Genomic DNA, 21,776 nt, shown 5'->3' with positions numbered 1-21,776 from the left:
CATGTCCCACACCCTCAACCAAACACTATGCCCCATGGCTCCCACCCCAAAGCAAACACTATGCCCCATGACCCCACACTCCCAAGCAAACATTATGCCCCATGGCCCCACCCCCCAAGCAAACACTATGCCCCATGGCTCCCACCCCCAACCAAACACTATGCCCCATGGCTCCCCCCATGTCCCTCACCCCCAACCAAACACTATGCCCCATGGCCCCATCACCCCCAACTCAGCACACACTCTCAAGCATGCACCCATACAGACCCGAACCCCCCACCCAAACCCTTCACCCACCATCTCTGCGTACACACTCTCAAGCATGCACCCATACACCCCCAACTTAGCACACACACTCAAGCATGCACCCATACAGACCCAAACCCCGAACCCCCAACTCAGCACAAACTCTCAAGCATGCACCCATACAGACCCAAACCCCACAACTCAGCACACACTCCCAAGCATGCAGCCATACAGACCAAAACCCCCCACACCCGCAACTCAGCACACTCAAACATGCACCCATCCAGACCCAAACCCCCCACCCCCCAACTCAGCATACAAACTCAAGCATGCACCCATACAGACCCAATCCCCCCACCCCCCAACTCAGCACACAAACTCTCAAACATGCACCCATACAGACCCAAACCCCCCACCCCCCAATTCAGCATACAAACTCAAGCATGCACCCATACAGACCCAAACCCCCACTCCCCAATTCAGCATACAAACTCAAGCATGCACCCATACAGACCCAAACCCCCCACCCACAACTCAGCACACAAACTCTCAAGCATGCACCCATACGGACCATTACCCCCCTACTCGGCATACAAACTCTGAAACATGAACCCACACAGATCTGAACCCCCCCACCTCAGCATACACACTCTCAAGCATGCACCCATACAGACCCAAAACCCCCACCCCCCAAATCAGCACACACTCTCAAGCATGCACCCATACAGACCCGAACCCCCATCCCCCAAATCATCACACACTCTCAAGCATGCACCCATACAGACCCAAACCCCCACCACCCATCTCAGCATACAAACTCTCAAGCATGCACCCATACAGACCTGAACCCCACCCACCCCCAACTCAGCACACACACTCTCAAGCATGCACCCATACAGACCCAAACCCCCACCCCCAACTCAGCACACAAACTCTCAAGCATGCACCCTTACAGACCCAAACCCCCCACCCCCCAAATCAGCACACACTCTCAAGCATGCACCCATACAGACCCAAACCCCCCACCACCCAACTCAGCATACAAACTCTCAAGCATGCACCCATACAGACCCGAACACCCCACCCCCCAAAATCAGCACACAAACTCTCAAACATGTACCCATGCAAACCCAAATTCCCCACCCCCCAACTCAGCATACAAGCATGCACCCATACAGATGCAAACCCCCCACCCCCTAACTCAGCACACACACTCTCAAGCATGCACCCATACACACCCGAACACCCCAAACCCCAAATAAGCACACACTCTCAAACATTCACCCATACAGACACAAACCCCCCACCACCCAACTCGGCAGACAAACTCAAGCATGCACCCATACAAACCCTGCATCTCAACATACACCGCACTTACACTCCAAAACAAACATTCAGGCAGACCCGACACCACCGCATCTCTACATACACTGCACTTGCACTCAAAAACAACCATTCAAGCAGACCACACACACCCCTCCACCCCGCATCTCAACATACACTGCACTTGCACTCAAAAACAATCATTCAAGCAGACCCGACACCCCCCCACCCCCGCATCTCAACATAAACTGCACGAACATACAGCAGAACAGACCCAACACACAAACACAAACAAACAGACCACTTACCGGACGTGCTGGAAGGCAGGCTAGCTGGAACGCTGGCGAGGTAACTGGAGTGGTACTACGGCTGGCGTGGCAAGGCTGAAATGTCTTCCGGCATCAAGCCTTATTGACCACGCCAGCCGTAGTGCTGGCACTCCATTGGTGCAGCACTTATGCACTATGTGGCTCGTAGGAGCGACGTGGTGCATGTGTGCTGAGCCAATGAGGGCCAGTGTTTTGTCCGGCCAAGAAGAGAAGAGTTTCAAAGACTTTCCTAATGGAGGGCGGCCGATGCTAGTTGCCTGCCGCACTCCATTAGGAGAGTCTTTGTGCCTCGCGGGCCGGGCAAAATGGCATGGCGGGCTGCAACTGGGCCACGGGCCGTATGTTGTGCACCCATGGTGTATACTAATAAACATATTGCCTATCCTTACTTCTAAATACAAATGGTGTGGGAAAACGATGTATGTAAAAGAAAAGTGTTCAAGAAATAATATTTCAGGATAGTTGAACTGTTGGCTACCCATCCCTACGTTTTCAGCACCGGACAGGTGGCACGTTTGAGCTTCACGCACATTCTGGCTTCTCGCCCACGAGAAGAGAGTTAAAAAAAATAGGTATTGGGCCTTCTGCTCCAAAGTCTCTTTCCCAATAAAATTCTCTTATTGCAGAGTGCCTGGTGTAACAAACAAGTACCAAAGTTCCTTTCTCATCAGGATTTTCACATTCACATGTTCTCAGGTTTACTGTTCACCATGGGTCTCCCTTGTCATGCTCGGACCCCCTTTAACACAAGTTCAGAATTGGTCTCCTTCAATCGGGCTCAGATCAATTTATAATCTCACTTTCTTTGCTTTCTTTTTGGTATCAAAATTCGAAAACTTTGATTGTGAGATGGATTTTTCTTAAACCATTGCATGACCACTTCGATTCATTTCATCCATTAGTTTCACTTTATTACTTTTGTTTCTGCCACTTCTTGGCTGGGTACATCACACATAGACCTTCGATTGAGCACACCTGCAGCACCGGACAACTGTTACTTTGTCTCGTACCTTCTCTGATTCATATTAAAGTTCAAACTTCCATTGGCAATTGAGCTAATTGAGCTTTACGAGCATCTTTCATCACACGCGTTAATATTCTTTGCTCTTGCACTCTTCATACAATGTTGTTGCTTGCAACCTTGACTTCAACACAGACCGGTCTTGCATCGGTATCCCCAACTCACCGGCTATGTTGATTTCTCTGGTGCTGCTTTGATCCTGGAGGCAAGGACGGTACCATGGCGGCTGCTGCTCCTACCTGATTCAAATAGTCATGCTGGAGGACCCCAGGTATCTCTGATACACAATGCAGGTTTCTTTAGCCTGGTTTCCTGGCCTTATGCCTTTTTAATCTGAAGATTTGTGGAAAGTAATGGTTTCTTGCCGGAAAAGTCAAGGGTGCCTACCTCCTTGCTCTCCCTTCTCGGTTTGCTGCCTTTCTCCCCTCATTCAGCCGCCATCTGGAAAACACTGTTCTTTTGTGTGCTCTGCCTCGCTCGGAGTGTGCTCTCGTGCTCTGCCTTTTATCCATTTTTGGAAGCTTAATGGAAGTCAGGTGTGAGTTGTTCACAGTAATTGCCTGACTTTGACCATAGTAGTGGGGCATGTCAGGTACAATGCTCAGGTAGGAGTCTGTTTTCTCCCAGAGCGGGCTGTCTGTGTGAAAGTGTCCCTTTAGAGCAGTGAGGGGGGGCATTTACAATTCCAGGTATCCTAGTATGGATTAAAGGTGTTATGGGGGGATACCACATCTCGCCATCAGGTGTCCCACTCCTGCTCCCGGAACACCCCTCACCCAGGTGATCTCCCGCACTGGTCCACCCCCAGGGTCTGGATCCAAAGGTGATGGCCGTGCCCTGCCCACCTGAGAGAGAGACCCCCATGGACTAGCGGCTGAGACACCTTCTGGTTTCTCACATTAGTCTGTGTCACATCTAGATATTTGTAAATATTAGCCTGTGTCACATCTAAGCAGCAATGTGAATATTACCTTGCGTGACATCTAGACAGAATTGTGGTTATATGCCTGAGTCAAATCTGGGTGGAATTGGGACTATTGGCCTGTGTCACATCAGGACAGAAGACTGAATGTTTGGAATGTTTGCTTGCATCACATCCAGATAGAAATGTAAACATCTAGCTTACAGCATGCCTAGATAGTAATGTCTACAACCAACCCCACACCCTCTGCATACACCTCTCAAACTCTAAACTAACCACAATCGTATCTTCAAACCATGCCAAGCTGCACACACTTCACTACATCCCAACAACTAAACAAACCACACATAGCTTCGCACAGCAGCACACAAAGGCTACCAACCGAAATTACATCTAAGCTCATCGAAAGGTGAAAACCGAACTGACGCTGCCAACAGCACATCACAGCTCTCTTGCTTTTTCTCCGGCTATGTCCTACTAACTTACCTACCACCTTGCCTTTCAGAGCAGCCAAAGCGCCAGAGGACCACTCCGGTGGTGATAGTGCGCGGTATACATATACATTAACATTACCATATAAATAGCATTTAAAATAAGTCTCGTCTTTACCGAGGAGTGTTTCCATTTTACAGAACCACACTAGTTCTGATTTCAGGTTGATTAGCCCGTGCTCATGGCTAGAACTATACCCATGATTCTCACTAAAGGCTCCCAGGCGGGAGGGCAAAGCAAAGATAACTATTTTTCCAGTATATCTGGGAGGTGGAGGCAGCATACATGTATAATTCACATATGCAGGCCACCAGCAATAGTGCCTCTACCTTTCTGTAAGGGAACACTCGCAAATGCCTGCAAACCCAGGAGGAGAGACTGCTTGTCTCTCTGCACTCACATTTTGTGCAGGCTGAAGGAGCCATGGAATCTGAGAGGAGCTCAGGTACAGAGTACTTTCCCCAAATGTGGGCCTCATCAGAGGTGTTCATGGCCATGCCTGAATGTGGCGTTCATCCCCTCCACTCTACAGGTTTGCATTCCGAGTGTGCTGGCCATCGACATGGAGGGCAGAGGAGCACCTGCCAATCAGTGGTGCACTCCTTAGAGAGTCTATTGTGATGTCATTCAATCGTCTTCTGTTGTTTAATGTCCAATTAGGCTTGAGTGCTCTTTCCAATGACTGGTCCCTTTGGTGGCCTCCATTCATTTCTTTCAGGAACCCAATCAGATCCGCACTCACATGTGATTAGTGCATGGAGATGGAGAGGATCAAGCATCTTCCAGCTAGCATGGCATAGCTGGCATGGCATGGCAGATGGGGCATGGGGAACAACACAGCATGGCCTTTCATCCTGCTTAGGCTCTCCTGCTCTTTGGTGTAGGGTGCCCAGAGAATCCCCAAACACTTGTTTCGTGCCTTGAAACACTTGTGTATAGGCGTGTTATAAATGCCATATCACCTGTGCAGTCCCACACCCTGATTGTGCAACAGTGTGGGCAAATCCATCCAGGAGGCAGAGCACAGAGATTTCGTTTTTACCTTGCTGTCATCTATAGACTGGGCTGCTCGGCTGAAATCGAGGAGCCCTGAGTGAAGTGTGGCGACAGAAGATTGCATGTGATGTCACACTCCCAGACCAAAGATGGCAGAGCCTCCTTCTTGCAGAAAGAAGTCACTCTTAGGAAAGATTGTGTGTAGTTTTATATAAATAGTTCAAGGTTCTTACTGAACTAATTGTCATGCTTTGGTGAACTGGAACTCCTTGGTCAACCACACCTCCACTTTTCAAAGAAGGAACACATTCAAATGATAGTTAAGTGACTTATTGGACAACGCATTGTTCACTTTCAATGAATAGAAAGAAGGTCGACCTGTTCATGCCAGCTATTGATTGGATTGCATTTGCATGAGTATCTGGGCCTTCTCTGTGATAACCAGTAACATGACCCCTATTTCTCTTTCTCTAGGATCTGCAGAGAGCCATCCGCAGGTATGAATCTTGCAATTCCCTTCTCTTCAAATATGTGACCCCTATTTCTCTTTCTCTAGGATCTGCAGAGAGCCATCCGCAGGTATGAATCTTGCAATTCCCTTCTCTTCAAATATGTAGCTTAGTTATGTTGTTGTTATGTTATGTTATAACATTTGTATAGCGCCAAAAGCCCGAGGGCGTCCAGGCCTAGTGAGGAAAGTGTTGGAGCTCACCAAGATCTGTGAGCTGATGGATTTAGTTATTGTAACTAAGGATGAGAAAACCACCAAATGACTAGGAGTGTGCAGTGCTCCCGCACTTCTCACAAAGAGATCTCCTGCCAGAGAAGAACACCACCATCTTTCCCTTGAATTTATTCCACACTAAAAGAAGCACTATTTGTCAATGCTTGAAACTTATTTTTTCTGAGAGACAATTTGTATGTAAAGTGTGACAAAGGAGGCCACAGGAAACAGACCAGTACTATGAGGTTCACTGTAGTATGAAAGGTGTGGACAATGAGGGAATGCTTCTCAGTGAGGGTAGGCCCAAAAGAGGAATGTTCTAGCGTCATCAGCAGTTTCAAGATTGGCCAAACACAATATCTGCTTTAATCTAGACCGGCCAATGACCCTGAGTCTAGAAGCCCAGGCCCTGTTCTAGAGGCATGCTTCCTGCCCCCCCAACCCCTCACCACAGTTGCCAAAATAATCACCCACAGTCTTAGGGAGTTAGTGTGTCTGTGCACTTCATTCTTGGGGTGGGTTTTGGTCCTCAGAGACCCCAGTTGGAGTTTGATGTTTGTCTTGGCATTGTGACCTCTTGGTATGGTAGATGAACTCTGGTAGTCTTTGGACCCACATGTCCTAAGCCTTTTGGAATAGACAGCTCCATAGTTTCCCCTCCTGCCATAGGGCTTCTGCCAGGCCAGTCTGTCCGACCTGTGACAACTCTGCTACGTTCCCATTCCAAACATGGATGGAGTTCCCCCTCCCTACCTTGGGACTAATGCCAGGGTCTTGATTAGGTGTTAATGGCCTGGACACTGCTTCCCTAGTCTGTCTGAATCCAACTCTATATACAGTGCTTATTGTGTTACCTTGTGGGTTGCACGGCAAGGGAGCCACCGGGCATGCCATGCAGCCATTAATTAGCAACCAAATCTCTTCAATAGTGTTACGTTTTGTTTTTATGTGTGAACAGTGCAAGACTACAGCGACTGGTTGGAGCTGTCCAGAGCTAACATGTGCTTAGCTCTCTCTGGCATTGATGTAACTGAACTTGGGGAGAAGGAGGGTTCACAGTAACCCACCCTATGTAACCAAGGGTAATCCAGACGTAGTCCCCTTGCTCACTGTGACTTATAGAGGAGGAGGCCCAAGAAGGCTGAAACGCGTGCCTGGGGTTGCAGATGGTCCTCTTGGCCAGAGGAGAACTGTAATTTGCTCTGCATATCTAATGTCCCTGTATAACTGGTTAACATCTTTTGACCAGTTTTGGTTTATGGACTGTTCCCACAAGTCTTTTTATCCATTCCACAGAAATTATGTGTTTGTAATTGCAGGTTGTGATGATTGAAGTTACCAAATAGCGAAATGGGAATCTGTCTTTGGCAACACTGTGGGGATAATCGGACAACTCTCAAATAAACTGGGCTAATGGTCAAAGCACCAAGGTAAATGATAGAGCAGGTGGTGAAAGTGTCCAGATCACTCTGCTGAGTGGGACACAGAGATTTTAAGCCTACATTCTGGAAAAAAGTGGATTTGCTATAACAGCCCTCGAACCTCATCAAGAGGAGCAACACAGAGCTCCTGAACTCACAGGTGATGAGGGAATTGACATGTCACAGCAACCTTCCTTCAGCAGCATGTCTGCAGTGCCTCTTGTGACAACATCAACTGGCCCACGGATCTGTTGAGTCGGGAGAAGTGTAGGCTCCAAAACTAAACTGGATACTCGGCAAGAAACCCTGGTAGGGAAAAGGGATCTGTGTGAGTTGGTTAACCTGCACTTGCAGCGCCCATCTAGCGGCAGGACTGGCTTGGTAGATGCTCAGATGGGTGGAGGGGCTGGCTGAAAACCAAAGACAGGCTTCATCGGGCGTAGGTGAAGAAACTGGAGCCTGAACCAGATTGGGTCACCACGAACAACCATCCCCATCTCCCAAATGAGTTGGCAGGTGTTTGTGGTTGGACCTGATCTCTCAGTCTTGTTTGGCCTCCTCCGAGCTGGCAGACTTTATGCCCAAGGTGAACGATCAGAATAACGCACACAGCTTACTAAGTAAATGAAGCTATTCCGGAACTGAATGAGTGTGAGCAAAGATAGCACAGTTACAAGAGAGTCGTTTGTGCAAAAGTTTGGAACTGCTTGCTATACTAGAGGATTCAGAGACACTTGTAATTAAGGAATGATAAGTTGGGGAAATCAGGGCAACTAGTGCCATGAAGGTTTTGGATATATGGAATTGTGGTAACAAATTTGCATATATGTACAAAGGACAAAATCCATCTAAATGTGTTTTTAGGGAATGAGCTGTAGTCACGGCTGTAGTGTCTTCGGGCACAAAACTGGCTGGGGTTGTGATCACCCTTTCACAGTCAAAAAGGGGACAACCTGCTTAACAGAGCACACATGCAGCTGAGAGACCTTCCACACAAGTGAAGAAGCCAAGGTGTGCCTGTGACTCAACAGTCCAACCTAAACACGTTATTGATGCCTACTTTGGCAAGAGAGGAGCCTGAGATCCTTCCCCATGAGTGCTGGAGTATCTGACCAGAAGAAGCTGCCAGACCTACGTGATTTATTCAGGGAAGAAGGCCTGGATCAGATGGAATTCTGCTGTGGTCAGAGGCAGCCTGTGCAGGCAGGACCTGATGATGGGGGTGGGGGGAAACCTCTCAGAAGCACAGAATCCACTGGGAGTGCAGGGACTGCATTCTGTGTACTGCGACCCTATTCCTTGAGCCAGGTGCCCATTGGAGGCTAGCGGAAGCCCTGATCCATAGTCCAGTCGTGCTGCAGTTACATCCCAAGTTACTCTAGGCAGATCACTTTGGAGCCAGGTCAACTTTGAAGTGATTGGTTCCTCAGTTTTGCTGGCTCAACGTGCATGATCAGGTAAAAAGACTTTAGTTTGTCTGGCGAGTCTGGTGTATAGACTAAATACTCTTTGTGCATGGGTTGGTTTGCCCAATGAGAGATTGGATCTTGGCCTTCTTGGTCCCATTAAACCTCCTAATACCATGGAGAACCAGTTTACTTTGGTTGACGTGAGGGATCTTCCCAGATACTGTACAGAGGACCAGGACATGATCCCTCCAACATTTACTGTGGGATGTCAGAACTTTTGGTGTTCAGCCCTATCACCTTTTCAGAACCAAGACAGATGACAAGGCTCCCTGAGAGCGGGGTGACATTAATCAAGAAACTGAAGATACAAGGAAGTTTCGGGGGGATTGGGTCCTCCGACGTATTCCATATCTATGACAGTAATCACCACAGCTGTGCTGCTTCGGAAAATCTTTCGGCGTCTGCGTCCTGCGTCGATGACGTCGAGGACCTCCTCCGACGGCCGATATCACTGGATGTTATAAGTAGGGCACATGACGTCCGTAGCCTCAGTTCCGTTTTTTCAGCGAACGTGTTCGCTTCGGGAATCTCGGCGCGCCTCGACTCTTTGGAGTTTCTGTTGTTTCTCGGTTCTTCGAACTTGTTCGTTTTGTGAAGTTTCTTCTTCGTGAAGGATGTCTACCTCGTCTTCCACCCCGCGTACAGGATTTAAGAAGTGCGGGGACTGTGGGTCCAAGATGTCGGTTACGGACTCGCACGACGCCTGCCTCTGGTGCCTCGGGGAGGCCCATGACACGGATGACTGCGTCGACTGCCAGTCGCTCACGTCTAAAGCCTTGCGGGAGTGCAAGAAGAAGTTATCGGTAGGTAAGGTGTCTAAGCCACGGAAGTCGAGGTCTGCGGGACTTTCGACTGACGATTCGAGAGGCGACTCTCTGCGTCGTCGTCGGAAGTCCAGTGGGTCTCTGTCCTGGAGTCGGTCCCGCCACTCCTCTGCCTCTTTGAGGCACTCCCGAAAGCACCGTCATCGGTCGCCTTCCCCGTCCTCTTCCGAGGACTCCGCCTGTCGCTTACCCTACCAAGCAGGCGACGCCGGAGGAATGGGCTTCCTTCGGGAAGAAAATGTTAGCGATTCTCGAATCGCAGGGCACCGGTCCGTCCACGCCTCCGAGTGTGGTCGGTCGTGATCAGTCGAGAGACACCACTCGCGCGCCTTCAGGCTCGGGTGGTCGGCAAGATTTGCGTAAAAGGTCCCGCTCGGACAAGGGGAATTGTCATGCCCGGTCCAGGTCCCGGTCCTCGACTCACTCGAGACCGTGTGAACCTGTGTTGTCTTCGAGGAAGACGTCAACGCCATCGACGCCCAGGCTGTCGAAGGACACGCTCGGGGCTCCGGCCTCGAGGCTCCGGCCTCGAGGCCTGTGTCAGCGCTGCGTTCGACATCTATGCCGATTCACTCGATGCCCTCGACGCCTTTCGAGGCTGTGTTGATGGGGGTACCCCGAGGCTCGGTGGAACCCCCTAGAAAGGCTCTGGCCAAGGTAAAGCATGGCTTTCGCTCACATTCTGTGCCTTCTTACCGCCATCTTGAGTTAATTTCAGAGGTGGATGAGGGCTCTGATGATGGCATGGTTCCTAATACAGTGCCAGACGAGATTCTCTCCGGCCATAGCCAATTTGAGGACCTGAGGCAGTCCTGCACGATGCTAGTGGGCTGACACCTCTCCGGAGGTGGAGTTTTGTAGGCCTGAGCCTGGCACTCATGCCGACTCCTTGTACCGGCGTTTTATGTCTAGGGTCACCGAGTACTTGGGATGGTCTGCTCCCCCGGGGGAGTTTCTTCAGGATGACCTTACAGATATTCTCGACCTTGGTCCACCAACTGACCCGGTACTGCCGTTTCATATGGCTCTACAGAGGAGGGTGGCGGCGGCTTGGACTGCTCCGGAGAGTCTCCCGGCAATGGGCAAGTCTTTGCCGCGATAATACCGCCCAGCCAGTAGCGACCCCTGCTACTTGTCCAAGCACCCCACTCCGGAGAGTTTGGTGGTGCAGGCGGCTACGGCCCTGGCAAAGCAGGCGTTGCATCCTACCATCCCTCCTGATAGGGACGACAAGTGCTTTGACGGCTGGGCGAAGAAAGTGTTTTCTTCAGGGGGTATGGCGCTTCAGGCGGCCAACTCCGTATGTGCCTTGTCACGTTTCACGCACACTCTGTGGAACTGTGTTTCCTTAGCGGCTGAACATATTCCCGAAGGGGACGAACGGGATGGTTTCCTTGCCATGGTTCAGAATGGCAAGGATGCCATGTGTGAGGCTGTTCAGTCGGGTTTGGACATGGCAGATTGCGTCAGCCGGTCCATGGCGGCGAGCACCGTGATACGCAGGTTTGCGTGGTTGCGGAAGTCGGGGTTTGCTCCCGATGTGCAGGCCCGGCTCCTCAACATGCCCTTTGACGGGGAACATCTTTTTGGCAGCAAGGCTGACGAGAGCCTTGAGATGTTGCAGACCTCAAAAGCTGCAGCAAAGTCGTTGGGCGCTGCAGTTAGACAACCTCCGCCTTTTCGTCCAAGGGGACAGCAATGGAGGGGAGGTTCCTTTCGTTATTCCTCATCCTTTGGTAAAGCGAGAGGAGCTGCCAGTCACAGGGGCCACCGTAGGAGTGCCAGAGGTGGAAAACAAGGTACTCGAGGTGCCAAGGCCGATCGGTCTGTTGCCTCTTTGCCCTCAGGCAACGCTGCAGCCGCTTCAGCTCAGTCATGAGGCCATGTCCCATGGTTCGCCGGTTGGGGGAAGGCTGGTGCAGCATCTTGCAGAGTGGCGTGCCATTACTTCAGATGTGTGGGTTCTGGAGATCGGTTCTACGTTATTTTGCCGCGGGATTTTTCGACGCAGGACTTTTCATCGCCCCTTTTTTATCGAGAAAACTGTTTTTTTTTTTTTTTTTTTATTTTTATTATTCCCTTTCATCCACAAATATTTATTTAATTTTTAACCCCCCCAAAAAAACGATTTTTTTTCGATAAAAAAACAGCGATGAAAAGTCCTGCGACTAAAAAATCTGCGGCAAAAGAACTGTATACCCTGGAGATCATAAGCCAAGGCTACTGTCTTCCTTTCCGGCAGAGGCCTCAGGACAATCCACCGGGGAATCTCTCTTTGAAGAGTGCGGATCCGCTCCTTGTGCAGGAACTTCAATCCCTGCTGGAGAAAGGCACATAAAATGGTGCCTGTAGCGGAGAGGAACAAGGGATGGTATTCCCCTTACTTTTTGATTTCCAAGAAAGACGGGGGATTGAGACCCATCATGGACTTGCGCAGTTTGAACAAACACCTCAGGAAGGACAAGTTCAAGATGGCTACTCTCTCTCAAGTCCTCCAGGCCCTTCAACTTCAGGACTGGTTGGTGTCTCTCGACCTCAAGGACGCTCATTTTCATTTGCTGATACATCCAAAGCACAAGAAGAACCTGAGGTTCGTGGTTGGCGACTCACACTTTCAGTTTCGGGTCCTGCCTTTCGGATTGACCTCCGCCCGAGGGTCTTCACCAAGCTCCTGGTAGTGGTGGCAGCGCACCTCAGGAAAGGGGGGATTCACGTCTACCCCTACCAGTACGATTGGTTGATCAGGGCGCGCTCTCCCGAGCAAGTCCTGGATCATCTGTCAGTCACCTGCCACTCCCTCCACAAGCTGGGCTTCTCCCTCAACTTAAAGAAGTCCCATTCGACACCAACTCAGAGGCTCCAGTACATCGGAGCAGTGCTCGACACGTCCCTGGGGCAGTGTTTTCCTCCCCAGGTGAGGGCGTATCACATTCTGCAGATGGTGCACAAGTTTCAACATGCCCAGAGTCTTCCAGCGTTTGAGTTCTTGAGGTTGCTCGGCCTCATGGAATCCTGCATTCTTCTGGTGCCAGAGGCCAGGTTGCGGATGAGATCTTTGCAATGGGCACTCAAGCTCCAGTGGTGTCAGTCCTCCGGCAGGATGTCGGACCCTGTTCAGGTGCGGTCCTCGGTCGCCCAGGACCTTCTTTGGTGGGCCATCGAAGACAATCTGATGAAGGGGGCTCCATTTTGGCTACCCTGGCCGGAGGTGACGATCGTGATGGACGCATTCCTCACGGGATGGGTAGCTCATGCCAACGAGTTGAGTCAGCGATCGTTGGTCTCCGTTGGAGTCCAGACTCCATATCAATCTGTTGGAGCTGAGGGCCGTCAGGCTAGCCCTGAAGGCTTTTCTGCCGTCTGTGCGGGGGAAGAATGTCCTGATTCTGACGGACAATACAGTGGCCATGCACTACCTCAACAAAAGGGGGGAGGGCAGGGTCTCTCCCTCTGTGCAGAGAGGCGATGCAGCTCTGGTTCTGGGCCATCCAGCAGGAAATTTTGATCTCGGCAGTTCATCTGGCCAGAGACGAAAACGAGACGGCGGACGGTCTGAGCAGGCAGAGCGCAATCTCTCACGAGTGGGAGTTGGCTCAGGAGATTCTCCTGGAGATCTTCACCCTTTGGGGGGACCCCTCAAGTGGATCTCTTCGCCTCCAGTGTCAACCGGAAGTGCGAGAGGTTCTGCTCACGGGAATTTCCTCCGAAAGGAGCCTTAGGAGACGCGTTCGCGGTGGATTGGTCATTCCCACTGCTGTACGCGTTTCCTCCAGTCCCCGTCATCCCGCCAGTACTGCAGAGGTTACGGAGGTTTGGTTCCCGGATGATCCTCATTGCTCCGGCTTGGGCCCGGAGGACGTGGTACCTGGACCTTCTTGACTTGTCCATCTGCCCTCCACGTCGTCTTCCCTACCGAGACGATCTGCTCTCATGGGAGGGGGTTAGGTTCTCCATCCAGAGGTCAGATCCCTCAACCTTCACGTTTGGTTTCTGAAAGGTTGAGGTATAAGGATTGGGACCTCCCTGAAGACGTGATGGAGGTGTTGCTCTCGGCCAGACGGCCAGCTACAAAGTCCCTGTACCGTTGCCGTTGGCGTAAGTTCTGCGACTGGTGCAGGGTTAAGAATGTGGATCCTTTTGCATGTGACATTCCCATGGTTCTGTCTTTTTTGCTTTCTTTAGCCCGTAGGGGCTTGCAAGTGGGTACCGTTAAAGGTTACCTGGCGGCACTGTCCATATTTAAGCACTCGTCTGAAGAGTGTTCTTATTTTAAAATTCCTTTTAATTTCTCAGTTTCTGAAAGGGCTCACTAATGTGTTCCCTCCGTCACCTTTCCAGGTGCCCGGTTGGGATTTGAACCTTGTTCTCAAGTTTCTGATGGGTGCTTCGTTTGAGCCTTTGCATTCATGCCCTTTGGGACTGTTAACTCTTAAAACTGTATTTTTGGTTGCGGTCACTTCCGCTCGCAGAGTGAGTGAGTTACAGGCACTTTCAGTTAAACCACCCTTCACTTTGTTTCACAAGGACAGGGTTGTCCTTAGAGTTCATCCTTCCTTTCTTCCGAAGGTGGTGTCGGAATTTTATTTAGGTCAGAAGGGTTGTTCTTCTGAGTTTTATCTTCCTCCACATCCTGGTAAGGAAGAGGAGAGGCTCCATAGGCTTGATCCTAGGAGAGCGTTAAGCTTTTATATTTCACGCATGTCCCGGGTCAGAGTGGACGATCAACTCTTCATTGGATACGCTGGAAAGCGTTTGGGACAAGCTGTGACGAAACGGACTTTGTCTCGCTGGATTATTTTGGCTATCTCTGAGTGTTACCGCTTGTCGGGTAAGGACCCACCGTTCAGCTTACGGGCCCATTCTACCAGGGGTATGGCTGCCTCTACTACCCTACAGAGGGGTGTTCCTATTCGTAACATCTGTGATGCAGCCACCTGGGCTACGGTACATACTTTTGTACGTCACTACTCCCTCGATTCCATCCGGGGCAGGATCTGGCCTTTGGCAAGGCGGTCCTTTACTCCGCAATTTGATTGGGCATTCTAAATTTCTGTTTTCTAAATTCTTTTCCCACCTCCTTGCATTGGTACTGCTTTGGGAGTCTGTCATAGATAGGGAATACGTCGGAGGACCCAATCCCCTCGAAGAACAAGTTACTCTCTTACCTGGTAACTTTCTTTCGATGGGATGGTCTGACGACGTATTCCATATCGCTCCCTCCCTGCCTTCCCCACTACAGAATTTCTTATGTGATTGCAACTTACGTTTCCGCAAGGCTTTTTGTGGTCAGACTGGCAGAAGGCTGGTGCGACACGTTCTGGGAAAAAACTACAACTGAGGCTACAGGCGTCGTGCATCCTACTTATAACATCCAGTGACGTTGGCCGTCGGAGGAGGTCCTCGAGGGCGGCGTATCAACGTCATTGACGCAGGACGCAGACGCCGAAAGATTTTCCGAAGCAGCACAGCTGTGGTGATTACTGTCATAGATATGGAATACGTCATCGGACCATCCCATTGAAAGAACGTTACCAGGTAAGAGAGTAAGTTGTTCTTTTGAATTGTCATAGCTGCTTGTACTGAAACATGTCTGACGCTGATGAATCTTCTGCATATGGCATGTAACCCAGCATTTCAGGCAAGACTCTTATATTTAGGTATGATCAAATGACTTGTGTATTGTCGTTCCCCCACATTGGGTTGTCTATGACCAGGCATGGGTCTTGAGCTTTTTAGGTCTCTGGACCCAAGCTACCACGTGATGCTGAACACGGAGGGTAAAGCATGTGGGAGGTTGCTTGTTATATCATCCTGAAAGAATGTCACCTAGAACTTTGGATTGCACCCCTTCCTCACACCTACCCAAACCTGCATATGGCCCACCCCTGCCTAAGCCTGATGTGAATACGACCCACCCCTGCCTAAGCCTGATGTGCATAGGGCCCACCCCTGCCCAAGTCTGATTTGCATATGGTCCACCCCCCCTGCCCAAGCCTGATTTGCATATGGTCCACCCCTGCCCATGCCTGATTTGCATATGGCCCACCCCTGCCTAAGCCTGATTTGCATATGGCCCACCCCTGCCTAAGCCTGATTTGCATACAACCCACCCCTGCCTAAGCCTGATGTGCATACGACCCACCCTTGCCCAAGCCTGATGTGTATACGGCCCACCCCTGCCCAAGCCTGATATGCATATGGCCCACCCCTGCCCAAGCCTGATATGCATATGGCCCACCCCTGCCCAAGCCTGATATGCATATGGCCCACCCCTGCCCACGCATGATTTACATATGGCCCACCCCTGCCCACACCTGATTTACATATGGCCCACCCCTGCCCACACCTGATTTACATATGGCCCACCCCTGCCCACACCTGATTTGCATATGGCCACCCCTGCCCAGGCCTGATTTGCATATGGCCACCCCTGCCCAGGCCTGATTTGCATATGGCCACCCCTGCCCAGGCCTGATTTGCATATGGCCACCCCTGCCCAGGCCTGATTTGCATATGGCCACCCCTGCCCAGGCCTGATTTGCATATGGCCACCCCTGCCCAAGCCTGATTTGCATATGGCCCACCCCTGCCCACGCCTGATTTGCATATGGCCCACCCCTGCCCACGCCTGATTTGCATATGGCCCACCCCTGATGTGCATATGGCCCACCCCGGCCTAAGCCTGATGTGCATAGGGCCCACCCCTGCCCAAGTCTGATGTGCATAGGGCCCACCCCTGCCCAAGCCTGATTTGCATAGGGCCCACCCCTGCCCAAGCCTGACTTGCATATGGCCCACCCCTGCCTGTTAGGCAGAAACCTGTGCAGTTCCCTCTGGGACCACTGCAAAAGATTTAGGACTACAGGTGTTTGGCAGTAAACCCACTTGGTAGCAGTCTGTACCACACAGATTCACTTGGTAGCTGTGGCTGAGCAGTCAGACGTCCCTCAAGAAGAGTTAGGCCATATTTGGAGTATACAGGATAGGGCAATTTACACAGTAGAACAAGCAGACACTGATCAGAGCTTGGGTGTAAAGATATATAATTATTTATTTAAAAACACATCTATGGAAAACACACTGGCACTAATATGGCAAACAACTTCAATCCCATAACAATATTTCGACAAGTCTATGTCCAACGGCACCACTTATTTGCAGACAGAGGTGAATGCTTTAACCTAGATGGCACTCTATTCGTTAGAAAGGGAGAGAAAAAGGCAGGGCATGAAACCAGCTTAGTACCAACACTTTTACGAAACAAATGCAAGGCGAGCAAGGCAGGGTCTACTGTAAATCACAAAGTCCAGAGGCCAGGCCCACTCGGAGAGAGGCAAGGCTGTATGTCCCAAAAGTATCACAGTGGAAATGCACTTCAAGTCTTTGTAGCAAAATGTCACAGAAAGGTTGGACCAGTTTAGAACAAAAGTTTAAGAAGGTCTGGAGGCGACCCAATGGAAAGGTAAGGATTTAAGACACCTCACGCTAACCGTTTCAAGGGAAGCCAGGCGGACACAGTACCTTGAGAGTGAAGAGGCAGCTCCAGCGGGGGCAGTTGTTCCTGGTGGTGGATGCAAGTCGGGGCTTTCCCAGAAGATGAGATGATCTCGTTGTCGAGGAAAGTTGAGGATCGTTGCACCACCAGGGAAGAGACCAGCCATGGAGTGCTCAATCACAAGGCACCACCTTTTGGTCGCGGTACAGTGGTTAGTGGCTATCTGGTTGCCTGGGTGCTCAGCACGGGCAATTCGACCACTAGACGTCCTGGAAGCGAAGAGAAGCAAGGGACTGGTTGTTCCCACTAGTCAGGGGAAGAAGACTCTCCAGCAGGGAGATCTCCTCTGTCGTTGGGAAGTGGTGAGTCGGTTCAGCAGGGCTCCACCAGAGGTGTCATTGTTGCAGGTCGGCTCAGCTTTACCCTCGTTGGATTCTTAGGTCCTGTGGCGACTTCTGAAGTTCCAGTCCCAAAAGCCCTGCTTTTATGCAGAAAACCCCCATTCATTCAGCCTAGCTGTCCATCAAACATGCTAAGTGGTGAGCGGGGCGGCTCACCACTCGGGCCAATCACACCAGAGTGCGACTGGAGTTGGCAAGGCAACTCAGTCAAGGGTGCCTAAACCCCCTCCCACACCCCCTGTGGTACCCAGACAGAATGGCACCACTCTGGAGGGCTTCTGTGCAGAAGCCCGCCAAAAGTGGAACAAAGAGCTCAACCTTTGGTTCGGGGTTACAGAGGCGAACACATACGCCATTTTAAAAACCGAGTTCTGGCAGAAAATACCAACCGGTGGATTTATTTAAGACAAATAAACCGGCGGTATGTTAGAGACTAATGTGAAAAAGTATTAGCCTCCAACAATGGGAAGAATCCCATAGGAATATATTCGCGGTCGAATATAAAAAGTAGTATCCACTGCCACCAGCCAAAACTCGACGAGGGGGACGGGACAGTGCCCCCTCGAACAACAGACCCAGGGGTAATCGAATTACCCCTACCAGTACGTCCACAATAGGATGGTTTGTACTAGTTCTGTTAGTAAATTTAGGTCTAGTAAAGCCAACGGTGACTTTACATGCCCGGGAGACAGTAGTCAGTCCCAGGGTATGGAGTCTATGGTGGGGATCCTCTAGGACACCCCAGTGTTACGGCATGGAGGGTGTGGTGTAACACACATAGCAAAACACATGAGGCCCTATGGATTAAAAGACCCCATAGCCCATAGAACACATTGACATTCAAAGAAATCAACCACAATCATGTCCAAGAGTGGGAGGAAAAGAGTCTCACTCTTGGCAGGATGAAAAAAACAAACTCCAGAAATCCAGCAAAGCTGCTGGGGGACTCACTAGGTTAGGAAATTTAGCCTAAACAGAGAATTCTCTCTAACACAGCCCACGCCTGATTTGCATATGGTCCACCCCTGCCCACGCCTGATGTGCATACGACCCACCCCTGCCCAAGTATGATGTGTATATGGCCCACCCCTGCCTACGCATGATTTGCATATGGTCCACCCCTACCCAAGCCTGATTTGCATATGGTCCACCCCTGCCCACGCCTGATTTACATATGGCCCACTCCTGCCCAAGCCTGATTTGCATATGGTCCACCCCTGCCCATGCCCGATTTGCATATGGCCCACCTGTTAGGATGGATTTCGGAACTCTGACCTGGAAGGGCAGAGGTTCAGAAGTCCAGCCTAGTTTCTTGGAACAGGGTAACCGTGGACAAGCCAGACCAATCAGGGTAGCTATGGCAGGCGGTCAAGACTAGGTCTCAGGAGGGGTGAGGGTGACTGAAGGACCTCAATGAGCACACAGAGCAAGGACACTTACAAATTACTCCAGACAGGTGGTATATTAAAAATATAGACACATTTATTACAAGACCTTTGTAACATAGACCATAGCAAAGAAATCACAGTAAACCAACACAACACTATCAATACAATGTATATACAAGACCATTGGGGTCTAAAGGGGTTAAATGCACAAAATATGTCGACAACCTAGACGGGAAGAAAACGGGCAGTGCAGATAGTCTTTAGACCTCTTTCAACATCAATAACACACCTAACTAAGAGGCAGTCGAAGCCCTAACAAGAGAGGAGACTTCTGCTCAATAGTACATGCAATTCAAGTGCACATGGTTGTTCCAATGGGCAGAAATAGGGTCTCTTCAGGAGTCTCTAGCAGCTCCGGAAGGTGGATGAGACGATGAAGAACAAGTCACACTATTCAGGGAGGATCGCCACTTGAAGGCAGAGGCAGTTCCAGACTGCGGGATGGGGTCACAGTGGAATAGAGAGGGACCCCAGGGGCTACTCGTGCGTAAAAGGGGCCCCTGGCACCTGGGGCAATTAGTTAGTGTTGTAACTACTCACCGGTCCCAGGTGCACTTGGACCCAAACTTCGCACGTTCAGTCTTCTCGGGTTGCAGGTTCGAACGTGGCAAAAAGGACATCTCTGCGGCTTTCAGTTCCTGAGATACAGCGATGATTCCCAAATGAGACAGTGGCGATTTCTCCGCTCCGCGTGGATGAATCGACCCAGTTTTACTGCAGCAGGATTCAGGGGCAAGAGGGTCACGAATGCAGTGTATTTGCAAAAGTATTTGCCGTGGCAGGGCAACATGGTAACCGCTTGAACTCGTCTCAACTCAGACCTGGGAATGCCAAGTGTACGAAATATGGTGTGAGCGTGCCGGGGACAAAGAGCTAGCAGTATACCAAGTTTTGAGGGCCTCCTTGAAACAACGGCTGAGACAGAGCAAAGGTCCTGCCTAAGCTAGTCAGCCCACTGGTTGGCCCAGAGGCACTTCAGAGAAAGCGTAATTACTTGCAGGTTTTGGTGAAGGTGACAGGAATAGTTGATCCCACTATTCCAATGGGTCGAAGCATCTTCGCAGACCTTCTTGGATGATCAGATGCAGAGGGGTCCCACAGGAGGACAGCGGGCTCAGGGTGCCAAACCTTCCAGCGGGTCAGCTTCGTAGTTGCAGGATACTTGGATCCTATCCTTTGTTCAGTGTGAACTCAGGAAATCGACATGGTAGGGGCATTTTTGGCCTCCTCTTATCCAAAGTTCCCTTTGTGCCAAAATGAAGGGGACTCAATGGGAGATCTGCTCACAAACACCCACTCCATACGTGGACCATTCACGGACCACAGTGGTCCCAGTCATTCAGGGCACTCTAGACTCTCAGGCACCCAGGATGTGTATTGGACTCAGACGTTCCAGCCCAAATCCTGGAGGCACACACATAAGGCATACAGAAGCCCGCAAAAGCATTGGGTTTTGTGGGAAAGTGCATGACCAAATAAGGACTGACCCGGGTCGACTTGACCTGGGGGAGGTGAAGGGGCAAGATTGCCAAAGGACAGGACAAAGAACCTCGTAGCATGGCCGTTTTGGAGCCAGGCTACCTATTCGTACCAAACGCGGTTAATGTGGTTAACATGGCAGGAAATGGTTAAAAAGAATGTGCCTGTCCCTGACACACCCACACAGTTCATAAAAAGTCCAACGAGAGTATCTAGGGCCTTTGGAAAATGACTATAGACCCACGGTTGCTGTATGGTAAAATACATTGCACACTTGTTACATGTTGCGCAAAAGTTGCAACATGAGAAAAGGACTAAGGGAAACAAAGTCTCCCAGTATTGACTGTCTTAAGGGCATGTCAGTTTCCCCATAAAAAGTGAGCGAAAGCCCAGAGGAGTGCAGCTGAGGGCTGTGCTTCTCTGGCAAAGTCAGTCAATGGTGTCTAAACAGCAGCAAAAAGCTTGGGGGTTGACACATGGAGGGAAAATTACATACAATTGTGAAAGCTTTCCTAGCACCACCCCTGCCCAAGTCTTATTTGCGAATGGTTTGTCCCCTTCTATGATGGCATGGCGAGCTGGAAGACGACTGGTTTGACGATATTCCAGAGTAATGCTGATAGCCATAGATTATTCATAACCTTCCATATATCATTCTAAAAGTTCTTCTGAGTGCAAGATCAGCAAAGAACCCAACGCAGTTGGTCTCTCTCTCTGGCATCTGGAATTTGGTGCCACCCGTACTGAAGCTGATACGCAGTGTGGGCAGCGGGTTGGCAGGGTGAACGTACAGGCAGGGACTCCATCTTCAGGTTGGCGTCTTCTGTGATTCAGGGCGTGGTCACATGTGCTCCAAGCTACAATTAGGTCAGCTTGCCGGAGTGAGGGTCCCATCGTGCAGACTGTTAGTCAATAGCTGACATTCACATGCACATTGATGTGGGGTGATCCCCTGCCCAACCTGTGGGACCCCCGGTCGCTCCAGGTGCAAGCTATCAGAGGAAGATTGGCAGTCATTGCGACATGGGGCTGAATGATGCATGTGGGTATCTTTTTGGCAGAGGGTGTGGAAGGAGGTAGACCAGCTTAGAACACTTAATCACATTATTATTGGTGGCATCATGTAGCGTTTTGTTTCAATTTACTTTATTTCAATCTTTAGAGGGCAACCTATGCATCAAAGGGC

General features: G+C 50.5%; 1 protein-coding gene across 2 annotated transcripts in view; it reads left to right on the top strand.

The window, feature by feature from the left end:
• The window catches only part of LOC138528683 (E3 ubiquitin-protein ligase TRIM39-like), a 229,234-nt gene that overhangs the window by 151,936 nt on the left and 55,522 nt on the right, over window positions 1-21,776 (top strand). For both annotated transcript variants that reach the window (XM_069640541.1, XM_069640540.1), the window contains exon 5: window positions 5,804-5,826. In XM_069640541.1, coding sequence (XP_069496642.1) covers window positions 5,804-5,826 — 23 coding nt within the window. The remainder of the gene's footprint in view (window positions 1-5,803; window positions 5,827-21,776) is intronic.

The sequence above is a fragment of the Ambystoma mexicanum genome, chromosome 7q (genome assembly GCF_040938575.1).
Source record: "Ambystoma mexicanum isolate Mex_15411 chromosome 7q, UKY_AmexF1_1, whole genome shotgun sequence".
Classification (NCBI taxonomy): domain Eukaryota; kingdom Metazoa; phylum Chordata; class Amphibia; order Caudata; family Ambystomatidae; genus Ambystoma; species Ambystoma mexicanum.
The sequence above is the reverse complement of the archived record's forward strand: the minus strand, read 5'-3'. Positions and strand labels throughout refer to the sequence as shown.